Consider the following 13,886-nt stretch of genomic DNA (forward strand, 5'->3'; position numbering starts at 1 on the left):
TTACATCTGGGGGTTTTATTATTAAGCGTTTCCAGACCTGCCAGGCAATGTAGCCGCAGGATTTGGCCAGCGGAGTTGCCAGCAAGCAGACGAAACATGTACCTGCCCCTCGAGAACTGCCTGCACCAAGCCGCTCACACACCGACACCTTCCCTTCACGTATTCCTTTCTCTGGGCCGTCCGTTATAAATTTCTTCCCACTCAAACGGCTCCCAAGCGCTCGCATCGCTGAAATGGGATGATCCGAACATAAGCTGTCATATTCAGGAGAAAAATGTCTCCACGCTCAGAGCACAGCTGAAGAACAGGCAGCAAGTGGGAATTTGCTAAATTAGCTCATCAGACCGATTCTTCTGTTGCTTCGTTCCTGCATTTGGTGTGAGAACAGGATGACTGGGCGAAGGTGGAAAACCTTCTGGGAATGATAAAAATACACAAAAGCACACAAAGGAAGCACGGAGGAAGCATGCAAGTAGCTCTGAAAAAAAAGATAAAGATTAGCTTATTTCACTATATCCCCATACATCACAGTGTTGCCCAGAGAATACCATCACCATACTTCATTTCTCAGCTTCAGCACAGCCAGCAGTGACTTCCAGACTTCCACACGAAAACGTTCCTTGAACATTGAACGAGACACTCAGTTCCGTTCTGCAGTGTCATGACGTGTAATTGAACCCACTCGGGTTCAGCTGTAATTGGCCCCCCCGACATGCACAGACCCATGGCTAAATGGAGTGGCTGCTGGGGCGGTTGTGCTAGGGGTTCCAAGTGCTGTCCTCAGGCACTGTAGCTTTGTCATGTTCGAACTCAAGGTGTCCACCGCAGGACTTCTGTACCTGTATGAAATTAAACAGCACCTGTCACAAAAGCTCCAGTTTCTGAAGCGTTTCAGACCCCAGGGGACCATCTGTCTGGAAGTTACAGAGTCAGAGAACAGGACTTGAGTGGTTTCACGTGTCAGGCAGGGAAATTTATGCTGACAGAGGCACGTGCACCATGCCTTTCTTCGCAAGTGCTCGTAGTGACTTCTCAGGCTGGGGGTTTCAGTAATAAAAGAGTTGTCACGCGCCTGGGAATTAACCACCGATGGGTTAGGAAAACCCTGGCTTCTGCTTCCAGATTTGTAACTGTTTAGCTGATTCTGTTGATTTATTTATTGTGTTCTCTTCCCTCAGAAGCAGATTACAAAGTTCAAAGGTTCAACTACTTATAAACTGACTTTTCACACAGGATTATTTCATGCTTTGCTGCACAGATTTGCCCTGCTACAGATTTGTCAGTTTCTGCTGCACTCAAGCAATTGCCAGGTCCTGGCTACAAAAACAGCCATACAAATATCAGCGTACTACCTGCTGTGGAAAGTTGCTAGTAAAAGCCTTTGTCGTCATAAACCATAATCTAATGTAAAAACTGCCCTGTTTTCTCATCAGTACATTCCCTCCCAGAGATTATTAACTCACTTTCTGCTGAGGATGTGAGCTCCTTTCTGTACGGGCAGTAAATCACTTCTCAGCTAGAATACCACAAACCAGAAAAACTTTCATTGACATGAACCAATTATACTACTCACCTATAGTCATCAGATTACCTGCAGGAAATACTGGCAGGATCCAACTGATGTCTACATCTTTGATCAGAGATAGCAACATAATAAAAAATAATATAGCAATTTATCACTAAGGCCGCAGCACTACCTTCTACTAGCGAGTCAGTCTGCTCTGATCATTACAGCAATCTGCAGTATACAATTAATTTACCTCTTGTAAGGGTTTTTTCCCTTCTTACCAGACCAGATCTTTTCCCCCCTAGCATTTCTTACAAAGCAGGGGGCATTTCCTTTTAAAATTTTGAATCACACCAATAAATCATTAAGAGACTCTGTTATCATAGCCTAGCCCTTGTTCCCCTTGAGACTGACACAGCCAGATATGACATACTGTTCACGCCGTGTGAAGTATGACAGAAAACTTTGGTAAACAGCAGAAGGAAGAGGATCTTTCTGTTCACAACCTAGCAGCAGAGACCTCCTTTGTGCTCAAATCAGAAGGCCCAAATTTGCCTTTTAGTCTTTAACTTACAGTACCAACACAAGAATGACTTAGCTGAGGATGATTGCCTCCCGTGCCTCACAGCCTCCTAAGCTTTACAAGCTTTCAGAACTGTGCTCATCTGAATATTTCTGCAAGAATGTAATGAAATTCAGTGTAAAACCCCCCTAGTGAATGAGGGCTTGGCTTCAGGGCGGGTAAGAAAGTGCCCATGAGCAAGCACCAGGAAGAAGTTCATACACTCTAAATTATATTCTGATTTAAACCACAGTAACTTGCTCAAGTGCCTATGGCAAACACTTTTTTTTTTTTTTTTTTTCCTCCTTTATAATAATGAATAAGAATTCAGGGTGCTAATATGTCAGCTACATTTTTTGATTTTATAAAAGAAAATACATCTTGTTGCCCCATTAGTCTCTTGTCCCCAAATAAAATAACCAGGTATTTCTTTCGTTATTTCCTCACCTTTTTCATCCTCTTTTTTTTTTTTTTTTAGTCTCTCACTCTCTCTCCTGCATTTTATGTATGTGCTAACTTTTCTCTGTCATGTTGCGAAGAATCATTTGGTTCCAGGAAATATCTAGCTTATTTTACTGTTGTATCAGCATTCATTTACTATTGTTTCCTAAGGAAGTTGCTGCTTTCACATGTTCTGTGTGGATCAAGAGAGATCGGTATCTCATTCATTGGTTTCCTTTTTTTTGTTAGGAAAAAAAACTTACCATAGCATCAAAGGTAAAAAATTAACACACTGTGCACACAATTTTGCAGCTGCATCATCAGCAGAAAAACAAAGGTTGCCAAACAAAGCATTTGTTTAAACAAGTGACAGGCATTCATAATTATTCTCACTGCTGAGCATGAGAATATAGAAACAAAGGCATGAAGAACACAGAAGATGTGATCAGGGCATAGAAGTAACTCCAGAGTATTTGCCATAAGAACTCTGTAGGAATAATTTTCTTTCCTATGGATGAAATCCTTGATCACATCCTATGCTATTAAAATAAAAAAAAAGAACTCGAATTTCCCTTGTTTATTCAGTTTCTGTTTGAGCTACTTTATTCATTTTCCATATACTAACTCTCATAACTGGAGAGGGACACAAACACATCCTTGTGAACACAGCATACACTATCTTGTGACATAGTGATGCTTAATGAAAAGTTATACAAAACACATTTATTAAACAAAGGTAATATTAATGCTGTTTTTAAACTTGCTGTAGCATTTCTCCTTTTATCCATAGAAAACTTCTCCGCTGTTAAAACCTGTGTCAGTTTTGCTCCTCCAAGTACACACTTCCTCACCACTTACTTTTCAGACATCGTGTCCATTTTCAATTCTCTCAGAATTGTTCTTTGATTTTATTACAGAAAACAGGTCAGGATCAAGTGGTTTTACTCCTGAGCATACTTCAGCTAGCACTATGACCTAGGGCAAGACATAGACTTTCCTGTTCTAACTCTGATCTCTCTTCTGGTATCATGGCTAAGTAAATTTCATTACATTCAATGAAGATAATCCTAATTTCAATGAATGAGGATGGAAGAAAAGGCCTTGAATTCCCACAGCAGAGAGAAAAACACATTTGGTCATCTAGCTGGTCAAAGTTAGTGGTCTTGTAAGGTCAGTTTTGCCAGTCTGAGAAATAAGGTGAGAAGGGTCAGGTGTCATCTCAGTGTTCTCTTATTTATTTAAATATTGTTCCATCTCCCTGTATGCATCATGGAAAATAAATTACTCCTTTCTCAGAAATCCACCATTCTAACAAGCTCTGTATGCGCACTTTGACCGACTGTGATCTTCCCAGGATCACGCTCACAGCTGTTCCTGCTGCCCTTTTACCTATGTTACACAGCTGCTATCTTTCCCCAGTATTTGCTAGTTTGCCCAGCTTAGTTCAAGTTTGCCACAGAGCATGTTTACTTGGTCAGGTACCATTTTCATCATCAGTCTTCTTTAATCCACTGGGATTATCAAAAATCTGAAGGGAAGCTCATCACACTCACTGAATTTAGAGGATTTAATCCTTTTCTTCAGACTAAGGATTGCCTAAGAACTGTTTTCTTGTTCAGTGTGTAGTCCCCAACTTCTTTTTTTTTTTTTTTTTTTTTTTTTTTCAGAAATCCAGATATAAAATGTTACACAGCATCAATTTATCTCATAAAAAAATATAATTTTAGGATCTCAAATCCTAAAATTGCAACATTGGCAAGTCAAACCCAATAATTCAGAAAAAAATGTAGGCTTACAGTTTTACTGTAATTAAAAGCAGCAGACAGGACAATCAATCAGGTAGCAGGAAGCTGCTTGGGATGGCATTGCTGCTGGGGGGTCCATGTGAAACCTCTGTGGAGTAGCTAAAAATATCACTTAGGGCTGCTTTCACAAAGCAGCCAGGTCATTACAGGGTGGGCTTTAATATGCATTGCTTGTGGTTTGGCTCACACGAACCACCTTGGGTGTATACTTCAGCCGATGGGAAGCCTTTCTTTGATGTCCAAATCTCACTAGGACACTTAGTAATGCAGCTGATCTCACCAGCCTGCTCACCGCCTCTACTCCCTCCAGTTTTTCATTCTCCCTCTTGCATTAGGGGTCCCCAAACAGGACAAAGTATTCCTGATGTGTCCTCACAAGTGCTGAGTAGTGGGGAGTAGTCACTTCATGTGCTGGCTGTGCTCTTTCTGATACAGCCCACTATGCCATTAATCTTCATCACTGCAAGTGTGCGTGTAAAATTTAAGAATAAATTTTATGAGAGATAACGAGACAATAATAGGACAAGAACACCCTTACAAGCATGATGCCAGGAGAATCAGATTTCTTGAAACACTAAATCGAGGAGGCAATTTTCTCTGCCATTAACAGCATTCATTTGAAGTTAACCAGAATGTAAGTACTGGCAAGCCTCTAGCAAGCATCAGAAACAGAAACACCAATATTGATCCTCTCTGTCCATTCCGGAGGCTCTTACAGCAAAAGCCAGATGGGTAACGACAGCAAGCAAATTCTAGATTATACTTCTCTAGTTTCTGTGAAGACAAAGTGAGCACATTTCCACTGCATACAGTCACGCTCCACATATGTAATTATCCACAAATACCAACAACAATAGAAGTTTGATTTGGCCGTTCTTAGGGCAAAACTCCTAGCTGAAAATGGCTTGCTCTTAGATACTCTGAAGTAGGCAGCCAAGGTAATAAATGACAAGCATTAAGAAAGACTCTTCTAAATAATAGGTTTTGGAATAGTAAATAGCACAGATAAGCTTGCCACTTTAGGATACTAAAGAGGATTCCCTGAGCCTGAGCCTTGCTCTTACACCCTGTGTGATAAGACATGACAGACATGCATATGTTGAATGAAAATATCACCAAGCAAATAAGCTTCTAATTCAAAACACCACAATTTGTTAAGTGACAAAAAAAACCCCGAACTATTGAAACAACCTTCAGGGATAATTTTATGGATTAAGAAAGGAGTCGTCTTTAATACAAATTTTTAATGGCAGAATGTTGAAAGTCTTATCATTTCTGTTCGCTCTGTCATTGATACTCTGTAGCTTTTAAAATAAGCCCTCCTCTGTACTTAACGGAGGAAAATAATCACATGGGTTCTGTAAACACTTACATGAGAATTATTAAAGGCCCCACAATACTTTCGTGTTGAGGCCACTGACAAGTTTTAATGGCCCTGACAAGGCTCACCCGCAGCCCTGCCCAGGGGCCAGGAGCATACTCAAGCCCAAGCCCAGGCCCTAAACTCTGCTGTTACGGCACTTGCCTTCAGCCCTGTCTTTAGGAAGGACTCTGGACCCTTGTTGTTGCTTGTCTTTGGCCTTTCTCTTGCCCCTGTCTGGGTTCTCTGGCTGGACCTTGGACCTGGTTTGTCATTGCAGTGTTTGGGATTACCAGGGGACCCTTTTACCAGTAGCTGGCTCTACCTGCTGTGTTCGGGCTCTGCAGGGTGGCACCCTGCCTGTGCTGGGGTCATCCCTGGCTCCCACTCCCCTGCTCTTGGAGACTAGCTGGCCCTTCCTGCTCCTTGATGTGCCTAGGCACCCTTTTCTAATGGCTCTCCATCTTCATTCCTGTTTGGCCTATTATAATCCGTAACATTATGAGAATTCTTTAGAGAATTAATTGCTTACCTGTGTTTCTGTGCTTAGTCTGAGAAACTACAGCTCTGACTCAGAAGCTGTTTGTGCCTGTGCCACTTACATGGATTGCAGCTACAGAAGAAAGAGCAAACATCCCAAAGAAAACTGAAGGATACCATTTTTATACAGATCTTCCACACAAGGTAACAAAGTTCTTGGAACTGCATGTGGAAATAGTAAGAGAGTAATATTCTTTATGCTTTCATCTCTAAGAAACATAGCTCAGGAAAACATCTCAACCTGTTCTCCTCACTGGGAGGAAAAAACCTCAAAGCTTCAGCTGGGTCAAAGTGGTGTGTGAGCGGGAGGAGTAATTATGGTTCCTTATGTCTGTTCCTATTTCTAGTCTACACAAAATTATCCCTCTTACGGGACATTGGAAAGTTCAGAAGAACAAATTCCTCACCTTGAGGCTGCAGTGATACTGTATTACACACTCAGAGCTAAGGCACTCCTGCAGGAGGCTGTTCCCCTTCCTGTTCTCCTGGCCAAGACTTGTATATCCACCAGATTACTGTGAATTCCTCAGTTTGAGCAGTTCCCAGAATTCCAGCTGTTACTGACAACGATTCTTAGCTATCAGCATTCAAATATACAGCTATTCAAATTCAAAGTATGTGGCACGAGGAAATGATAAGAAATCTCTCCTTGCATATGAAAGAGTGGTTTCTGTAACCCTTTGGTGTTCTTTGAGCCAGTTAAGGAAAAACCTGGGAAGCGCATGTAGAACAATCATCAACTAGCTAGCCCTCCAACAAAGTAAAGAGCCAATGAAGAAGCCAGTCCAGGGACAAGTTGAAAATTAACTACTTGGTTAGCTCCACCTCTCCAACCAGGAAAGGGTGCTCTCAAATTTTTTTATAAATAGGTCTGGAGACCCCTCAGTTAACTTGAAGCCATATATCCACAAGATTTTTTTTCCCCCCCTCTGCTTTGTGTTGATAGGTCGCTGGACTCTGGAAAGCTCCTCTGGATGTTTGAGACACTGAAAATTTTAAGTGCCAAGGCAATAGCAATGAACAGTGCGAAGGCAAACACCCTGGCACATTTATACAGGCAGCTGAAAACTATCTGGAGTCCAGCAGCGGTGCCAGCACGACTCTGCAGCCTGGCCACCTGCACTCGCAAAAACAGGAATGATGCATGTAAGTGTATTTAATTTTATCAAAATAGTATTGGAGACCTGCATAAGGAGATGCAGAGGTACAAAGACAACAAGTGTAGTTGTTTCTCTTCTTTCCTATTTGTCAGTTAGCCAAAAAGGGAAATTTGGGAACATGACTGAAAGATTAAAGAAAGAGTGAATAGAATGAGAGGAACTAGAGATAGAAATACCTTATCGAATTGCATGATTTAACTCCATGTGCAGGATTAAAATGTTGTTCGTTTTTATTTCTGCTGTGTCAGTGTTACTGGGTTGTTTGCGATTTTCACTTCTAACTACAAGGAAGAAATAGATGATAGACCAATTCATTTTTAATTTTGTCCTGCAATGTTTTGACTAGTTTCAATGAAAACTGTATTTCTGAGTGTAATTGAAAGTGTGTTTAGCACAAACTGATACTGAGTGACTTTGAACCGATGCTACAATGTTTCATTTTGAAAATAAGGCCTAATATAAGCAGAAACCACAAAACCCTCCAAATGTGGTGTATAGAACTACAATGAATCACTTCCCCAGATGCAGGACACTACTGGAAGATGTCAAATCTTTTGTTACTTAAAATACTGATTAACCTACCTACAGATAAGATGAGGCCAGCCAAAGACTGTCTTACTCGCTTGTGTGCAGATAATGTCAGCTGAAGCAAAAATAAGGAGCAATTTTTTACATCCAGGAAATACTTTTATTGCCTGTTTTTTTCTCTATAAATGTATTCAATACGCTAACTTCGCCCAAAGAACAGCCAGATCCCTCCTTGAATGCTGTGATTCCCTTCTATGTAATTTATCAAACGACAAATTCTGTATTTACTTAACTGGTAAAACAGATGATTTTGTGACAGATACAAAACAAAGCAGAACAGAGACAAGCGCAAGGCTTTGTTTATTTTGAAAGCCAGAAGAAATATTCTGTAACTGTCAGTGGTTAATAGCTCTACACTTGTAAATGCATTTTTTAAGATGATGCCAAAATACTTTCTGCCACTGAGTGACTAGCATTTAAAAAAACCTGGTAGATTAACTGCCAAGTTCAATGTGCACTGTTGTATATATTCGTAGGCATGGAGACTTTATGTAATATATATAGCATGCAAGCTCCCCTGTCACTCAGCACATCAGAAATAATTCAGAGCAGTTCTTAGAAAGATAGTGTTTGCAGTGTTGTTCAGAGTTCTCAGTCTATATTTTCTTTTTGTTCTGCTACTCAGAATAGAAAATGTGAATTGTATTCTGAAAGCTTAAAACAGAACGGGCACTCCAACATAGTAGCATAACTTGTTAATACAACACTTCACCTTCATTTTAAAAAGCTGCCTTTTAACTCTGTAGGAGATGCCTAATTCTAGAAGCAGGACTAGCACTGAATTGTTTTATTAGGGAAACAACCACAAGAAGGAGCCTAATTCCTAAGGCAAAATTTAAATGATCACATGTGCATCCATGACAGTATTTTTGCTTTTTCTGACCTGCATAGAGTTTACCTAGTACAGTTTAAAAGTCTCTTAAACTTTTACTTCCTTCCCTACCAGTTTTCTCTTTGCAAGCATGCTCAGAAACTTCATTTTCCCCCTTAAAATAAGGAAAAAAGGACATTGTTCATCTACTCAAAGCAAAGCACTACAGTAGTTGAGAAAAACAATGATTCAGCCTTATAAAATAGTAGCTCTTCTAATGAATTAATATTAATTAGGTGCATGTAATAGTAGCCTCTCTAATGAATTCATATTTATTAGGTGTTAATTAGTCTGTACAACTGTATGTACACCCACTCCACCCAAGGATGTGTGCATATGAAAGAAGATATTCTAACAGTCACAAGCAATGTCTGTCTCCTTTATCTGCAATGTATCAGCAAACTTTTTCAGCGTTGCAGACTGAACAGGTAAAACCAAAACCTGTGCCAGTACGAGTAAGAATGCTTGGGCTCATACAATACTGCTCATCAGGTGCAGTGATACGAATTACTGCTTCAGAGGGGAAATCCAGAGAACGCACCGTAATTATGGCTAAAAAGTTCTGTCATTCTGTATTTTAAAATTATTTGTTCATTATTTTTATATTTGAAGATATTAACTAAGATTGCAAGTGAATATTCACTGTCAGTCCAATGACTTACAATTTCAGAGGCCACACAGACAATATAAACCAACATCCTTCATTAAGAAAGTAATGAAACCCCTGAATCAGCAGCCCAGGATCCCTCTACACACTTCCTAATTCTTCTGCTTGTTCAGTACTAATATATCACAAAACTTTATGGCCTATAGAATGAAAAACTTCAGGAATGGAACATGTTACAATCAAGTGTTACATTGCTGTTTCATCAGTGAAGGTGTTACTCTAGGAAAATAACTTGAAATTGTTCAGTGGAATAAGAAGGGAAACTGGAGAAAAGCTGAGATCTCTAGATTTCCACATGTGATGGAGAGAGTAATTATTTTATGGTTACCCACAGTCCATCGGTTTCCAGTGAGGGGTTCATGATGCCATATTTTTTGCTGTGTAAATTTGTCCACAGGGAACTACCGAGAAACTAAAACTCCCTTCATGGTAACAAACATTCCAGGAAGAGATCATACAAGGCTGTTCCATCATAAGACCACTGCTGATTAAATGAAGTACAATTGCTATCTCTCTCTTTTTACTTGTTTTCCTCTTTTTGATGTAAGACAGATGCTATTTATTACTTAAATCTTTCTCTACTCCATGACATTCATGCAGGAAATGCCAAAACAAACTTGATTCAGGAAAACACTATCTTTGGAATGGCTGGTTTCAGCTGCCAGTGAATAGACACTAGCTCTGAGTAAGTCAGCCTGTGGGTTCTCCCATCTGGTGGCTAGCCCCTCTGCGCACCATGCATTCACAGCAAAAAGCACATTCAATTAAATTCTGCTCTTCCTAGCTGACGGTATGAACAACCCTCTCAGTGACAAAAACATGATCAGAGAAACAGTACAATTGGACTATTGAGCTCTTAGGTAACATCTTCAATGTAAAGTTCACCATTTTCTGAACTTCATCTGTTCTCTTTCTCCCCTCACCCTTCCCACACACAGACGTTGTCTCTCACAGAGCTGGGTGGCGTTGTTTTCACTTGGCAGTTAACGCAGACATTTGCCGTGAGGACACAGGCTAAAAAATTCAAAGGCTGACACTTTGTAGTGCCTTTTCTGGATTCCCCTTGCATCCCTACAGGAACAAAAGTATTTTTCTGCACTTCATTGAGAAAGAACCGTAGAAACATTGCTGAGAATGATGGCATATATGTAAAAATTTCTAGTGATGCAAACTACCGCGTTGGATGTCTGTACTAAGCTCTGTGATCTCTTGTAGCAATCCACGGGGGGCAGTGGTTTCGGATGCATTTTAATACAATAGAGGGGGACTTGCTGGAAATGCCCTTCATAGGGATTTTAAATCTATGGAGTATACCCTCACCCTAATAATTATTGCCAGAGCAGACCTGAGTGGCTTTTTTTCTTTCTCGTCCTTTTAGAAGAAGTTACAAGAAAAGCACAATCCTTCAAGTTTTTTCTAAAGAATTGTATAAGTACAGCAACAACACACAATCCAGGTGTGCCATCTCCAGGACTGCACCTACAATTGCAGTAACTACACAAATTGTCCACGAGATATCTTCTAAGCCCTTTCCATGTGGAGTTACTAAGCCTGCATGCATAATTTTAGCAAATGTTTTTATACAGAAAAGATAAAGCCTCTGTTTGCTTTACCTTGCCAACTGGAATTACCTCCTCCTTATCTGGACTTAGCCTCAGCCACTGCCTTCTCATCCAGGCTCCTATCTCAGCCAAACATTCTGGAAGCAGAGAAAAGCTCAGCATTTCACAATCTGCGGCTGCTTTCCTGTTGAGCTTAGAGTAACCTGTCAGTTACATCCGTTTGATAAAAAGCACTGGACTGTTTATCAATAAACTGGCCTACATCAGTCCAAATCTGACATCAATTCAGCAGAACTTTCAACACCTTGTCACAATGGATCTCAGCCAACCATCACTGTTACCCTCCAAAATCTTGATTCATACTAAAAAGCTTCAAAGAAATCAACCTATCTTGGATTTCCTCTGAAATATTCAATCCAAGTGGCTGAAGCAGAGCCATGGTCCTTTCAAGTTTAAAACATTTTTTTTACTGAGTTTCAGTAATGTGTTTTGTTTTTATTTTTCTAATTCAGAATATGTTGCTATGGAAAGCACCCCTGCTCGACTTAGGACAAAAACATATTTCTGTCAGGTAGGTAGGGTTTCTCACCTGTTCCCACCATGCTGTCCTCCCTGTTTTACTTCAGAGCTGGGTGACACTTGTTTGAAAGTCCCTGTGTAAACAAATCAAAGTGCTTTATTCAACAGGTCTTTCCTTTTTCTTTTTTTTTTTTTCCCCCTTTTAAAGATTAAAACCAAAAGACTGAAATCCACTGAAGCAGAGTCATTTTACCCCTCATTCTTACTTGACAACTTGAATTAATTTCCACACTCTTTCTTCTAATTTTGTAACCCATATGTAAGAACTCTCTCCTCCCCAGGATACTTAAAGGGAATTTAAAAATGAAACATTGACAGAAGTTTTGTGTCTTTAAATCAAGTTTACAACAATGTAAACTGGCAGTAAATCCTTTCATTTAGCTGAATTTATTTTGGATTTTTACCATAGAACTGTGGCCTTCAAAATATTTTCTTGGAAATAGTGTTATAAATTATGATAAACCAGTAACGTACAAAATTTTCATCTGGATCTTACTGGATCCCACTCCAAAGCTTTTGATACTTGTATCAATGCTAAATGAACTTTTTAACAATTACTCCAAACAGACCTGCTAAAGCATCCACAGCTGCAATTAATTATATAAAATAAAATCAAAAAACTGGGACTATTTGGATGGCTCTATACATGTACTTCAGCTGGGAAAGGTAGGGGAAAAAACAGTGCAAATGTAACAAGCCTCCAAATACTATAAAATTAAATGGAGCATCACTGTGTCTGTCTGGAAAGGTTTAAAAAAATAAAATAAATCAAGCACAGATTAGGTCTGTTTGTGGCAGATCTCTCTTCACGGGTGACTCACATCTTGGTCATACTCGTTATATTGCAGTATTTACTACAACTGTTCTGACAATACCATAGATATGCATATTACAAAAGTAAACAAGATTAGACCCTTCCTCAGTGAACTGATCTACATGAGGCATGCATAAAGCGAAGGGTGCAAACTGCATGCTATCTTAATTCTCACCCTTTTTTTTTTCCTTCTCCTTTTTAACTTTGCACATTTGAAAACAGACCTAGTAGGCGAGGTTTAGATTTCTCTTTCCATGCAGATTCTGCATCATTTTAACTCATCCTATAGGCCAACTGCCAGATTTCTGGTTGCGGTGTTCCCTATACGCACAAACCACTCTCAGTTCAGGAACAGAGAGAGCATAGCTGAAACCTCCCAGATGGTCCTGAAACATAACAGTTTTTGAAAAATACAAGAACAACAGACAGATTATAGTTCTGGCTGCTATTGTTCTCTCCAGCTTGCTGCGTGAGAGCCATGTCTCTCTTGAATAAATCACCATCTCTAGCTGAGACATGGCCAAGGAGAAACTGTCTCTGGAATGGTCCAGAAAAGAAGATTGGCCATACTGGCTAAGTGCAGGGAACAAGGTTGAGGGCTTATGCTTCCTTATCCACAGGTAGTTTTTGCCTTTCTGTCTGCAGTTTCCAAAAGAAACCATATCACTGAACTCATATTTTGAAGGGGTTTTTTTAATCCCCTACGGAAGAAAAGATTTTTCATTAAATGCTGAAGTTCGACTGAAATTTATGCAAAGTAAGAAATAACATCTGCATGTAAAAAAACTGGATGCAGATTCTGTGAATGATTCAGAAGGGAAACAAATGTGTTGTAGGTCAAAGTTATTTCTCTTTAGTTTTGTACCTGAACAGCCCATCACTTCCAAAAGCCTGTGCCGTAAGTCCTTTGGTTGTACTGTTCAGCCCACAAGAAATGACTCATTCTGTTCAGCTTAGCAGGTCTATAATAAACTTTATATTTTCAAAACCTTGCAGGATCAAATACATAAAAAGCTTCACAAAGCTTGGTGATCTTAATGCCACAGTGTAGAACAGTGGAGCTTGAGGCTTTTTTTCCCACTGCTTTTATCACACAGAAAAGTGATAGTGGTACAGAAACCAGGTTATGCTCTGTACCAGTAAGCACCTATACCATGATATAGGGCATACATACGTTAGTCAGTTTGGTAGATGGCACTTCTAAGCTGGCCAAGATTATCAACTGTATTTAGAGGACACATCATGGAAGAATGGAATGTGAAGGAATTGCAATCTTGTTTTGTTAGCAGATGAGAATAAAACTTAGTATGTCTTGTTTGTGATGAATATTGAAGTACCTGAAGCTATGTCTGAGCTCCCTGCTGCAATTAAGCATGAAGCTCGTATGGGCTGTCCTCATGACTAGGAGTTACCGGCTACTCATAAGTAGG

At 39.9% G+C, this 13,886-nt stretch overlaps 1 protein-coding gene and 1 long non-coding RNA gene across 3 annotated transcripts in view; one reads left to right on the forward strand and one right to left on the reverse strand.

Moving 5' to 3' along the window:
- LOC119157874 overlaps positions 1-13,886 on the reverse strand; it is a 15,152-nt gene continuing 1,266 nt past the window's right edge. The window contains exons 2-3 of one of the 2 annotated variants that reach the window (XR_005107688.1): positions 11,653-11,716; positions 1-839 (exon numbers count right to left, since the gene is read on the reverse strand). This is a non-coding gene — a long non-coding RNA (uncharacterized LOC119157874). The remainder of the gene's footprint in view (positions 840-11,652; positions 11,717-13,886) is intronic. The other variant, XR_005107689.1, reaches the window with a different exon arrangement.
- CA5A (carbonic anhydrase 5A) overlaps positions 7,066-13,886 on the forward strand; it is a 26,685-nt gene continuing 19,864 nt past the window's right edge. Inside the window, exon 1 of the mRNA XM_037409249.1 lies at positions 7,066-7,361. Coding sequence (XP_037265146.1) covers positions 7,190-7,361 — 172 coding nt within the window. The 5' untranslated portion in view covers positions 7,066-7,189. The remainder of the gene's footprint in view (positions 7,362-13,886) is intronic.

The sequence above is a fragment of the Falco rusticolus genome, chromosome 15 (genome assembly GCF_015220075.1).
Source record: "Falco rusticolus isolate bFalRus1 chromosome 15, bFalRus1.pri, whole genome shotgun sequence".
Lineage (NCBI taxonomy): Eukaryota > Metazoa > Chordata > Aves > Falconiformes > Falconidae > Falco > Falco rusticolus.